The 14,072-nt window shown below is 29.3% G+C and overlaps 1 protein-coding gene across 3 annotated transcripts; it reads right to left on the bottom strand.

Annotated features, from left to right (window-relative positions):
- Window positions 1–2,410: 2,410 nt before the first annotated feature.
- LOC111918489 (uncharacterized) lies at window positions 2,411–5,001 on the bottom strand. 3 transcript variants are annotated; one of them, XM_023914157.2, is made up of 4 exons: window positions 4,803–5,000; window positions 4,368–4,459; window positions 3,797–3,930; window positions 2,411–3,641 (listed from the first exon to the last, which is right to left on the bottom strand). In XM_023914157.2, exons 3-4 carry the CDS (start codon window positions 3,921–3,923, stop codon window positions 2,641–2,643), a joined length of 1,128 nt encoding a protein of 375 aa, XP_023769925.1. In that variant the 5' UTR covers window positions 3,924–3,930; window positions 4,368–4,459; window positions 4,803–5,000; the 3' UTR covers window positions 2,411–2,640. The 3 variants fall into 3 exon arrangements, with proteins under 3 accessions (XP_023769925.1, XP_023769933.1, XP_023769917.1); XM_023914165.2 differs by lacking the exon at window positions 4,368–4,459 and having other exon boundaries at window positions 4,803–5,001; XM_023914149.2 differs by having other exon boundaries at window positions 4,368–4,999.
- Window positions 5,002–14,072: the final 9,071 nt, after the last annotated feature.

The raw sequence follows: 14,072 nt of genomic DNA on the forward strand, positions 1-14,072 counted from the left end.
TTGGTGACAGTTTTCAGACATTAAACCCTTTTAGTGACAATTTTCAGACATAAAACTGTCTTGTGATAGTTTTCTGATGGAAAATGTACTTAAGCAATTTTGGTCTTCATTTTATGATACTTACGAATATCATATCAATTCATTCTCTATTTTTTTCTCTCATTTCTAAGTCTTATACGTTTGAAGATTGGGAGTACCACCCGAATACTTCAATATAAAAGTGATATTTATGATTCTCATATTTCCAAGTGCCATTATACCCCAAATTTTCGAACAGACTATTTAGCAGATGACGGTGGAACGGTAAAAGAGGTCGGCAACCTAATCCAAGATACACACTTTATTAGTAGATTGTGAGCCATTAAATGTATGCATGTCTATGTATTGTGGTATATGATATTTTAGGGAACTCACTAAGCTTAGCACTTACCAAGTTGAATATTAATGTTTTTCAGGTACTGTCACACCTCCAAACCAGAACGGTGGAATCGTTCGAGGGCGGATGACTTCATGTAGTATCATAACAGTTGAGTGAATAGTAAAGAAAGCAAACACAACCATCATAAATATAATTTAAAAAGTTACATTGTTGATTGTATTACATGTTTCAAAAGATATTACATTATGATGATATAATAAGTTTAAAATTTGACGCCTTAGCATCCCTTCCCCAAAAGCTGTTGTTTACTTGTATTACTGAATCCCTGAGAAATACAAGTAGTTTTGAAAAAAATGTCACCAATTAAGTTAGTGAGTTCATAAGCGTTTTTGTATAAGAATTGTATGCCTTTTTCTATAAAGTAACTGAGTTTGTTTCTAGAAAATCCAATATTTTCCATAAATAAATAGTAGTTTTAAAAGTTCCAAAAACTGGAATGCATAAGTATTTTTCATACCTAAAATAGTGTAAGTATATTCATGTATGTATATATAACCACTAAGGCGTTTGATAGCCTGGTAAATCAAATGTTTTAATACTTCATGTGAGTTTTATAACTGTACTATTAACCCAGACTGCCTGTCACAACGTTCTTCAGGCGTTGGAATGATATGACGTTTGTCACCCCAGACCTGCCGGTCCAACTGTAGCTAACAGTTTAGGTACGGGATTGTCAATCCCGTATAGATCTATACAAAAGTATCACGCTCTCCCTACAGAAGATTATGGTTTATAACACATGACTTGAAATGCGTACTTGAAAGTACGTGAAGTTAAATGTCTCACAAAAGTTTGTATCAAATAAATTTACGTATGAAAAGTCCATTTTTCTTGTAAATATAAGTATTTCCTTTCTATAGTGTTCATAAAGTGTAAAATATCATGAATATCTCGTAAACTATACCTATTATAGTTTTTCAAAAATGTATTTCATTTGAATGATAAACCTTAGTGTATTACCAACTTTGCATGTAAAATATAATATTTGTAATAATATTATTTAAATGTAGTGTTTGTTTGTGGTTTTGAATCTTTTCTCATTTAAACGTAGTCAGTGTGGAACTAGTCCACTTGGTAGAGGTGGAAGTCTCTTAGATTGGAGGTCTTGTGTTAAAACTCGGGCAATAGGTGAATTAACTAACTTGGTGAATTTAATTTATAACCACTAACCAATCGTTAAAAAAACATATATAATTGGAATTTGTAATAGACTAAAAGTATTAGGGAGAACATAGTGGAAAGTGGGTTCGGTAGAGGTATCGTTGGTACCTCCAAGTTACCACTCCGTCACCCAGCGGGTCACGAGTGGTGAGTTGAGAAAGTTGTATACGCGATTTGTTTAACCCATTCAACCACTTACTCTTTATACATTGATTATTTATATCTTCTCAAGACTTGTATCAAAATAATTTTGTATGTTTTTAAATTAGTTTCATATGTTTTTAATATTTTTGTATTATTTTTATTAATTCGTGTTTATTTTAAAATTTAAAATTGATTGGATTGAATGGGATGAAAAATATAGAGTGTTGTAGGTAAGAAAAAGTAGAAGAGAAAAAAAAAATAATGATGTTGTACTGATGTGATATTGAGTTGAATGGGTATAGTGGTAAACTCCAACTTGCCTCCTGGTATGACTAAATGAATAGAATGACTTAACTTTGGTGATCATCATATTAATAAAAAGAGAAAAATAAAAACACCCCCAATTAAAATATTTCTAAACCCTTTCCTACGTTTAAATATCTACTTGTTTTTTTTTCACGGGTAAGATTGGGTGGGTATGTGTTGTCAAACATGTTTTTCTCACTAGAAATGCTTTGAATCTACCCAAAAACAAAACTTGTATCCTTCATTGTACCATATGCTTTTAATTTTAAACAGAAAACATCAATAATACAATTTGTTTTAAACACAAATTATATTCGAATAAAAGAAAAACTAACACTCCTAGAAAGCAAAAAAGCCACATGAGTCAAACAAACTTCCATTAAGTATTCGCCTGTTACAAATTCTCACTGAAATCTTGACTCTCAATTTTCATTTTCCCCACTATTTACTATCTTCTTATACAACAAATTCATCCCACAATTTGTAAACAGATGGGCGAAACCCTATAAGTTAACCTCTCAAATGCTAACCAAGGGTAATAAGGTAAATGTACAACAAAAAATTGGACATGCTTTTACTCGAGTCTTCTACTAGTTTGAGTTTTTGTCATCATCAAAGTTCCAAGATTCCACACCAAACACCTCTTCAATCATACTTCCAGTTGGCAAGAAATCACTTTTAGTTCTTGAACATGAAAAATAACCAACATCCCACACTCTATGATCCGAGGGTTCAAAAAACTCATCGACAACAGAATCCTCAATTCCATTCCGACGTTCACCGGAATCACATCTGTCTGTTTCCTCTGATTCATCACTCCCTTGCCATTCATCATCATCACTATCAGCATTCATTGGATCAAATCTATTCTGCTCTGCTCTTATTCGCAACATAAACACATTGAAATAGTAGCTAACAATCTCATGAATTGAACGTGAAGGGAATACTTCTGAAAGATGATTCCAGAAGTTTTTACCGAATGACACGGGATTCGAATACACAACATCATGAAACAAATGTTCATCTTCTTCACTCCATTTATTAGCAACTGATTCTCCCATGTTACCAAACCCTAAATCTTCAAACTTTTTGTTTCCAATTGTACCCTTTAGTGTCTCCCTTGCTTCCTTAATATGTTGTTGGATGCATTTGAAGGACCCGGTGTTTTTACAGAAACAGTCGGTTCTTCCTCTTCCAACAGTTTTGTCATGTGAAGTTAAAGATTTAGGCATTTGGATGACACAAGATCCGATGAATTTAATCTCATTGTCATCATGTTGTGGATTGAGTTCATAACAATCGGGAATTTCAGCTTGATATTGAGGTCCAATTGGGGTTTTTTTTAGAGGGGGGTGTTGTAAAAGGTAAGAATATTTGTTTTCTTTCTGAATTAACAATCTTTGTGGTTGCTCTGACTTTAAGTCTTCTTCACTTGTGGTGATGCTTGATGATGATGAGGTGGAAAGGCGATGTGGAAGGGTATAATCGTAATATTTGGTGGTGGTGTCAGGATCATGATCAGTGAATTTGTCACTTAGAAATCCATAGTCAACTTCAATAATTGGTTTAAAGAAGCAAGCCTCATCTTTATCTATATCATAGGTCATAGGATAAGTCAAAAACAATCTTTTTTTTCTAGATACAAACATGGTTACAATTTTCTTTACAAATTCACAAGAGAATTCTCATTGAAGTGAAAAAACTTGAAACAAACTCAAGAATTTAAAACAGAAACTCTCTACCCACCTGATGAAAAGGGTGCATCTTCTTTAGTAAATTGCAAAAACGGAAGTAATTCACAACTATGTTCCAACTTCAAGTGTTTGGGTGAAACATCATACTCCTTTTCTGCTAAATGTCGTTTTTGCACCATGTTTTAACTGCATGATGATGTAATAATTAATAAATATGTCAATCTTGAAAAATATGGAACCAAAAACTTATTAATTTCAAGAATTCTTGTTATACAATACATTGACTTTCAAGAAAATTGATGGGTAAAGAAAACAATATAAATATTTTGGTGTTGAGGTGAAATTTGAATTGGAGTGTTAATTTTAAAGGAGTGGGGCATATTAGTAATTCAATGAATCTGACAGAAGAATCTGAAACCGCACGTGGAAAGTCACAGACGAAGAAATAAAATAAAATAAAATGTCCAAACACATTTTCTTTTAAAGAAAATTATTTTCCACCAAAACATCAAGAAAAATATTAATCAAAATAAAACGACGGGAAATAATGCGTATGGATTGGAAGGATTTGAATAAGTAAAGAACTGTGTGGTTAGGAAAATTAAAGGGCTTTGAATAAATACCTCTCAAGTAAATTCGTATGTAGTTGAAACAGTAGCTGTCTTTATTTTTACGGAAGCTCACAGGCTGAATAGGAGAACGTTACGCAAGATTCCTAATTTGAAGTAAAAATAATCGATCGATTATAATAAATTTTTAAACTTACAAAGAAACCCTAACCCTAGATCCCCAATTTCACAAAGTACGGGAATTTGAACAAATCATATATACGAGACACTACGGTTTAATGAATTTAATACAAAACAAATCGAACGGCTGAATAAGAAACGAAGAGTCGATTCTCAACCTCTAGATGGATCGAGAATACAAAAATATCAAGATCTGGAAAAATAGGACAAATACAAAACTATCTGCAAGGGGAAACCGGTTGATTCACCGAAAGGGATGATAGATCTAACAGATCTGATGAAAAGACAACAAAAAATTGAAACCCTAACCTAGAAATCGATTGACACAACGGCAGGCTTTGAAAAATAGCTCGATCTATAGCCGAAGACGAGAATCGAAAGAATCCGTGATAAATCCGGAGAGTTGGTAGCGAATCGATATTGAATTTGGGAATTAGGGTTAAATGAAAGAGATTTAAGAAAACAGGGATACGAATTGCACGAAAAAGGTAAAGCTGCGGTCGGCGATATTTTGTAACCAGTGGTCTGAAAATTAGAAACAAAATGACCAAAATGGGTCTATAGTTACTCGCAATTACACAATACGGTTGGTGATTTCAACTGCTTTGATGGGGTATTTTAGGTATTTAATTAAGAAAACTAAAGAAACACCAACATACATTATACCAAAACAAAAGACCAACAAAATTATAGAAAACATACAAATCTTTTCTAATAAATGAAAATGAAGGTTTTTTTTTTTTTGCCATTGTCACATTTCTATTCATTTTGTGGTTATTTTGAATTAATTTTTATTCTATATGTAAATTTGTGGTTTTCCTATTTTATTAAATTTCATATGATATTTAAATTTAATAATAAATGCATACCAATTTCATTAATTGACTTTCCTTATAATTTCAAAATTCTAAAATAAAATGTGATTAATTTGCTTTGATTATTTTATCTAAATGATTTGTTTAAATTAAAAAAAAAACATTTTAATTTTAGTAATTCAATATTTTTTTCATTTTTCTTATAAATTTAAATTTCTCAAATGTTTATAAATATTTAATTATTTTAAATACACTCATGTAATACATGGGGCTTACACCTAGTCTACTATAATAAATGAAGGTTTTTTTGCCACATGTCCTCTTCTCATTCATTTGGACACATGACATTTTCTAGAATTTTTATATTTTCTATTTTCCACTTGTCATTTTATTGTATTTTTCATTTTATTAAATTAAAATTCCACATTTAATGTGTAAGGTAATATATATGTAAAGTATTTATTAGAAAAAATTTATATATGTAATGTATTCAATACATTAAAGTCTCATTAATTTTAATAATTCAATTTTTTCCCATTTTTCTTATAAATTCAAACTTTTCAAATTGTTAAAATTTTATATTTATTTTTTTAATTAAACCCATGTAATACATGGGTCTCACACCTAGTCTTTAATAAATAAATGTTTTTTTGCTACTTGTCACACTCTCATGCATTATGTCACATGTCATTTTATCATAATTTTGAGATATTTATTTTCCACTTGTCATTTACTTCATTTATTATTATTGAATATATACCATTAATTTAGTTTCCATATAAACATACCATAATAACTATATTAATTTCAAATTTCAAACTTCAATTTCAATTTTAAATAAATTTACAATTGAAACCTTTGTATTTAAAATTTTGTTATAATTAATACATTTAATATACGGGTCTGACAACTAAACACATAATTTTAATTTAATTTTTTCATTTTCTTTTTAATTTATACTTATTTCAAATTTCAAATTTAAATAAAACTTCTTGTTTAATCATTTGTATTACCATTTTGTTTTAATCAACCCGTATATTATACGGGTATCACAACTAGTAAATAAATAAAAGATTGATATGGATAGAAAATAGAAATAAAATTGACACAAAGGTCCGGATAGATCAATCAATAGTGGCTTAAACACACAATATTTAACTTTTAAAATTTTAAAAAAAGAAAATATATAAATATCTCCATTTTGGTCTTCTTAAATTTTATTTTGTAAACATAAAAGTTTTGATTACTCGATAAAAAAAAATTTTAATTGTTTTTTTTACTAGTAACTATTTTTAATCTGTTCCAGAAATAGTTCATTATTTGGTCAACTTTAAGAAAAAAAATCTTAATTTTTTTTTTTTAAATTCAACTCTTTTACCTTTTCATTAAAATTATGAATAGGAAAAACATCATTAAACTTCATAAACTAAGGTCATCCGGTATGGTATACAAACCCACGTATGAAACCCTACGTAACGGACATGTCCGTTAGTGAATATCGCCCCAGCGGCAAGTAGGTGTGATGTTAAGTGGGCCTCTCAACACATGCTTACGCTCAATAGGATTTCTTGATTTTGAAATGGTCTAACGGTTACAGTATGATTGCTTAATCTAATGTAAAAAAAATAAATAATAAATAAATAAATAATGTGGAGTTGTAACAATTTTCAATGTGTGGCAGCGAACATGTAATGAAGATGACATGGCGTAGATGTGACAAAATTTTTTAGTGGGGATATAGTGACCATACCTCTCAGCCTAAGGATTAAAGAATCTATAACCAATTATTTGCCAAAACAATAACCTTAGCATCAATTTTAACTCATTATTTTCCATAGAGAAGAATATAACTTTTATCCATAGAGGAATTGTTCAATATAGATTAAGATTTAAGAATAAAACTGTAACGTCTATGTTTCTTGTTAGGTATTTCTTAGAAAATCTATATTTATGTCGGTTGATATTTATAAAACTTCATATGAATGAATGAAAAAGAATTGTTCATATATATATATATATATATATATATATATATATATATATATATATATATATATATATATATATATATATATATAGTGGGTTCGTGTAAAAATGAGTGTAAGATGTGAAAAAGGTAAGAACCAATAGGAAACAACCATGTGTATAAGAGTAGTAGTTGTTTTTATTTCACACGTAATCGTTTGTTTTTTATATTTTTTTTAATTAAAAGGTTATAAATGTAATTTATATATGTAGGTTTTTTTTTTAGTTTAACCGTCATTGAGAAGTGAGTTGTCGGTTTTTCAAATTGATGTAACCGTTTATGCGTAATTGTTTGATGGTCTACGTTTCTGTTGTTTGAAATTTTATTCTCAGGGTTTTTTTTTAATTTTATCTATATTAGATTATGTATTTCAACATTATTCAACATAATGTTTGCGTTTAAAGCTTTGTTAGATGCGAAGGTGAACAGGAATAGGCAAAGTTCGAATTCGAAACTCATGAAGAAATTTACAATTGCATCACAACGAATGGTTTCCAGGAAGAAGGATTATTTAAATGAGAATTTGGTGAAAGTTGATTGCATGGTTAACTCTCGTGATAATCCTATAGAAATAGATGATGATGAAGTATCAGAAGGGAAAAAATTTCTATCTGTTGAAGTTAAGAAAGAGAGTAAGTTATGATGTGTTGTTGTTAATGTTTTTCAAATTGACTTATGTTATCATTATTTTCGGGTTGATTTTGTTATGACTTCATGTGTAGATGATGAGAGTCCAATTGAGATTTATTCCAGTAACTCTATGAAGAAGACAATTGACATTTCATCTAGTAATTCTTGGAAAAAGAAAAAGCCAAGGAATAATGTTTGTTAGTCTGATTATAGTTCGATGAAAAAGAGAAAACATTGTTTGTTTGGTCGATTAAATTCAAAATCATCTGATTCAGAAGGTTAGTGTTTATAATGTGGTTATTCTTTAAGTTTATTATTAATGTAGATTATAATTTTTTTTTTGTTGGACATAATTTAGATTATGTAAGTGATTCTGATTTTGAAGTTCGGAGCATTACAAGGAGCAAGAAGTTGGTTAACACAAGTGTTAGAAAAGTTAGTAAAACATTTGTCTCCGAACAAGGTAAAGTTAAATATAATGTTACTTATTTATTGTGTAATGTATTTATTGATTATGTTTTATTAATGTTTTTATATTATTTTACATCGTTGGTATGTTGATATTTTTGTTGTAGAGTTTTCTAGTGATTCTGATTTTGAGGATGGTTCCAGTAGTAGTGTGAAGAGGGTGGATAAGATAGCTGATAAGAAAGTTAAAAAGAAAATGGAGTTGAATTGTGCTAAAATAAAGTCATTGTATTCTCGTGTTTCTCTTCATTCTATATATGGTGTTGTGAATTCAATGAATCATAAGCAAAAAGAATGTGTGAGGAGTTTGGGGTTTGGATCATTGATAGACATGAAAACTCAAAGTATTCCAGCAAAATTATGTTATTTTGTTGTTGATTCGTTTGATCCTTTAGAGATGGTTATTAAAACTGAGGTTTCTAATATTTTGGTTACAAGGGAAGATGTTAATAGGGTGTTAGGGCTGCCTATGGGGGTTGATCAGTTAAATAGTGTTGATTTAAGAGGTAATGAGGAATGGTATGAAATATGGAAAGATCAATTCAAGAAGCCGTTGTCTTTAATTACTCCAAATAATGTTGTGTACAAGATAATAGAACGATGTGAAGCAGATATGGTGTTTGTTGCAAACTTTGTTATTCTTGTATGTACATGTTTTGGATCATGTAACAAACAAGGTGCATGTAATTTGAAGCTTCTACCGTATTTGTCTGAATCATATAAGTTAGATAATTTTGATTGGTGTACATATGTATTAAATTGTGTAAAAGAGGAAAAGTTGATTTGGGGTAGAAGTGATATTAAGACTTTCTTCAATGGTCGTAGTGTCTTCCTAACGGTATGTCATTTAATGTTACTTGAGTAAATATTTTTAAAATATTTATAATATTTATATTTTGTTATTAATTTTTGTTTTTTTGTAGTTACTATATGTTGATAGGATTCAATGTAGGCAAATGTTAATGGTTAGAAGATATCCAGTAATTAATAATTGGACTTTAGAGCAGTTGAAAGTGAGAGAAATGAATGAAATTTCTAATGGAGGTTTTGGTAGACCAACTGCTACAGTGGAAAGTGTTGATGAAGTTTCTAGAGGATCAATTTTAGTAAGTAATGTTAATTGTGTATTTTTGAAGGTGAAAATGATTTTTTGTTTGTATGTTGTTTTTATGTTTAAAATTTAAGTTTTAGATATTAATTATACTTTGTTATGTTTTTTATTGTTATCAGGAATTTCATTCAGAAATGAAGTAGTGTTTAGTAGATATGTCTAAGAAAGTGGATAAAGCCTTTAAAATGCATGGAAATTTGAAAATAGTAGAGTTTTATGGATTGAAGCTGAAAGAGTTATGTTCTGCATATAAAGCTTTTCGTCATAGTAATTATAAATGCGAATATGCTTTTCAGTCATCTGGAAAAAGCAGTAGTTGTGATGATAAGTCTAATGAATTTCGAGATGCTGGGCAGTCTATTAACAACAGCGTTGGTGGTAATAAATATGGATCGGCATATTCGTTTGGCAAATCCGGATTTGTTGAAAGTAAGTTGCATGTGGATTGCGAGGGTGGTCATAAGGAAAAGTGTGTAGATGAGGGTATTCCTTCTTTTAATTTAGGAATTGAGGATGATATGCATACTCCTCCAAAAGTGAGTCCAGGTATTGTTGTTAATAAATATGGATCGCAAATTCGTTTGGGAAATCTGGATTTGTTGAAACTAAGTTGCCTATGGATTGCGAGGGTGGTCATAAGGAAAAGTGTGTAGTTGAGGGTATTCCTTCTTTTAATTTAGGAATTGAGGATGATATGTATACTCCTCCAAAAGTGAATCCAGGTATTGATAGTTATGTTAGTAAGAATTTTGTTTCTGTTGGAATAAGTTCTGACTCAGTCAAAGGGAATGAACCTAAGTCTCGCGATGAAACGGAAAAAGTTAAAATTCTTGAGAAAGATATGATTTCATCGAGACCAAAGAGAAGTCAAACGTTACCTCTAGTGCTTAGGTCTCCATTTGTTGTACGAGCTGTTGAGATTGATAGTAATTTGATGAAGGAGGAGAATATCAAGTTTAATTGGTTATTCAGTTTATGTGGGAATCCAACGTAATGTGGTTGTGTATATGTATATATATTTTTATATTTGAATAATATTTAATTTAATGTGTTTTATTTTTATTTTAATAGGGATGATCTTTTTCATAGCATAAATGGACAACGTGGGGAAAGATACATGTTTGAGAGCTTATATCCGGGAGAATTTCTTTTTTCTGGGACTATTGATTGTTTTGTTGAAGTGTTGAACTATGATGAGAGAGCTAGGAATTTGGACACTCCTTCATGTTTCTTCTTCAAGACAGCAGTATTGGTACGTATAGTATTTGTTAGTATATTTTTATGATGTTAAATGAATTGTTGTTTTGTATTTAGGATCCTGCATACATGCATAGTGAAGCATGTAAATATGATGATGTGTACGAGAATTTTAAAGAAAATGTTTTTCATTGTTTGGGAGAGTCTAAAGAACGAAGAAATTTAAAAGGAATTGATTTGGTAAGTTTAGTTTTTATTTGTAAATTTTATTCATTTTGTTTTTGTATCTTACTATGAAGTTGTTTATGTTTATGTAGGTGTTCTTTCCTGCATGTGCAAATAGTCACTACTTTGTGTTTGTTTTTTATTTTAAAAATCGCAAAGCTGTCATATTGGACAACATATTATATAGATCTTCTGAAAAACCATACCCACATCTAACTCAAAATCTGGTAAGTTTGTTGGTATTTTTTTGTTTAAATGTTTAAGTATATTAATGAGTTATATATATTGTTTTTATAATTTATATTGAATTTTTGTTTATATGTAAATGCAGAAATATATGTTTGGTAGATATCTTTAAGACATAAAACATTTTATGGCTTTTTCAGTTATGTATGAAATGGAATTTGTTGATCAATATATGACGTGTAAAACAAGAGGTAACAGTAATGATTGTGGTATTTTTTTTGATGTGTCGTATGGAAACTTATAAAGGTGGTCCTTTAGCTCAATGGAGATGTGGTTTTAAAATGGAAAGTGTTGAGCAGATTTTGCAACTTAGAAATCTTCGAAGAAGATATTCTATGAAAATTCTGTTGAGTGAAGTAAATCTAATGAAAAATGAAGTTGAGCAACTTCTTGTTGATTATCAAAAGCTTTCTTCAAATGACAGGCGTGTAATGTATCATGAAGGCATTATCAATATAGCAGCTAGGTTAGCTGCTTTTGGTCCTTGATATATCTTTGTTGAAGTAAAATTCAAGTCGTTATGTTTATTTAGAAGTATTCATAGTAATGGTTATGAATGAGTAAGTAGAAAAATTTGTTATGAAGTTTTTTAAATGTGTGTTTGTTTTTGGTTGTTGTTGTTTTGGTTGAATGTAATGTACTTATTCAAACATAAGTTTATAATAATATATGAAATGTGTGGCTACGTTTTTTTTGGTTTTGATTTTGATTGTATATGTATAATCTTTTATAAAGTTAACATATTTACAATCATATATAATATTAACATATATAAATACATAATATCTATAATTTTTAAAACCATCATATTTAAAATTTTCAGAGTAACATATCAACAATAATATATAATATTAACAATATAAGTTTATAACAACCACCATATATAATATTTAAAAATATATTACAGTCCCCATTACAGTCATCCCAAAAGTTTTAGCACATAAACATATTATATAAAAGTCCAAATATTCATACTAACACCATATACTTAAACCCAAAAACCCAAAAACCCAAAAAACCCAAATTCCCACCATTTCACCTTGCAGCTTCATCTACTTCCTCATAAGATTCACTTGATATTTGGTGTAATCCAAAGCTTCAATGAGTTTATCAACATTTATCCAAAAGTTGAATTTGTCAAAAAGCATGATCCTGGCCTCCCAAACAGTAATTTTTGGATTTGATGCAACTATTGAATAGAGTTTCGTGGAAAGATAACTGTTGCTTGCAAAGTTTAAAGTTTTTGGGAATAAGTTTGTAACAGTGGTTTGATTATGCTCCAAATAAACTTGTTGAACACAAAAAAAAACCTTCTGTTTTAACTTTTTTCACAAAGTTAATGAAATCAGTCCAATAAGCAAGCTTGTTTAGACCAACGTCTAAGGGAGCAAACGAGACTAGAGAGTATGCATATGTTGTCGCAACATCATAACCAAAAGAACTTAAGATGCTATGAAATACCTCTGGGGAGAAAGTTTCAACCTCGATGAAGTCTACATAGTCAACCTTGCCTCCATCGTATTCGCGATTTGGGTAGTATTCGAAAGTACCTCCATGATGTAGCATCATCGTGAAGTACTTTTTGTTTTCCCACCCTGAATGAATATTGAAAAGAAGATTATATAAGTATTAATAGAATATGATTTTAACAATAAGAACATACCATATGTGTCGTAAAGATCAAGATAATCCGAGGACTTTCGAACTACCCAAAGGGATGATTCAGAAGCCATCAATGTATATTTTTTCTTCTGTAAGTTTATGTTTATGTTGAGGAGGAATATATAGCGGTAACAATCGGAGTAAGTAGAGGAGGTAATTAATTTTCTGCCGTCATTTGCTTCAAAAAGTATTATAGTCTATTTTGGCGGTTGTAGGTTTAGCTAATCATGTTATCTATACATTGAAGATGGTAATCCTTATCTTGGTATGAATTTGAATTTTTTTTTTTTTTTTGAATTTTATCAAACCAAACGGTGTATATTATCATTTTTTATTAATGTGATATATAGAAAATAATTTTTTTTTGTAGGTTATAATGTGATTATAATATTGTTATTATTTATATTTTTTACATTTTTTTTCTTTTAAGTTTTTTTAAATATAAGTTATGAAGTTAGTATTAGATGAAAAGGTTTTTATGTGAAAGAATGGTTTGTATTTGATGTAAATAAGTTGATTTGACTTGTCTATTTATGAATAGATTTAAGTAATAAATGAAAGATTTTTGAAAACATTTAAGTAATAACTTTCGAAAAAAGTGTCATAATTTCAAATTCCTTATTCCCTTAACAATCCAAAAATACGTTATCAAAAAGGATATGATAAGAGTGTCATAATTAACAAATGAGACAAAGATAACTTGCTTAGCCATTTCAAACGTAACATCTGTATGGTGTTCTATAAGTCATTAAGCTAATCGATTTCCAAATGTCACCAACAACTGCTACGTACTAACCTAAACACATGCATGTCAAAATAATGTATTAGATGAAAAGGTTTTTATAGTTTTTACATTATTTTTTTTTTCTTTAATTTTTTTTAAATATAAATTATAAAGTTAGTATTAGATGAAAAGGTTTTTATGTGAAAGAATGATTTTTATTTATTGTAATTAAGTTGACTTGACTTCTCTATTTATGAATAGATTTAAGTAATAAATGAAAGATTTTTTTAGGTTATATAGTATTATATAATTCTGAAGTTTTGTTGCATGTATGTAAATGTTTTAAATATAAAGTCACTATTAGATGATTATAAAAATTGTACATTTGTCAAAAGACATGCTCAAAAGAGTTGCAGAGAAGATGTTGAAGGAAAAAGAATTGGTATGTAATTCAAAATGATTGGTTTTCATGATG

The sequence above is a fragment of the Lactuca sativa genome, chromosome 4, assembly GCF_002870075.4.
Source record: "Lactuca sativa cultivar Salinas chromosome 4, Lsat_Salinas_v11, whole genome shotgun sequence".
In the NCBI taxonomy this organism is placed as follows: domain Eukaryota; kingdom Viridiplantae; phylum Streptophyta; class Magnoliopsida; order Asterales; family Asteraceae; genus Lactuca; species Lactuca sativa.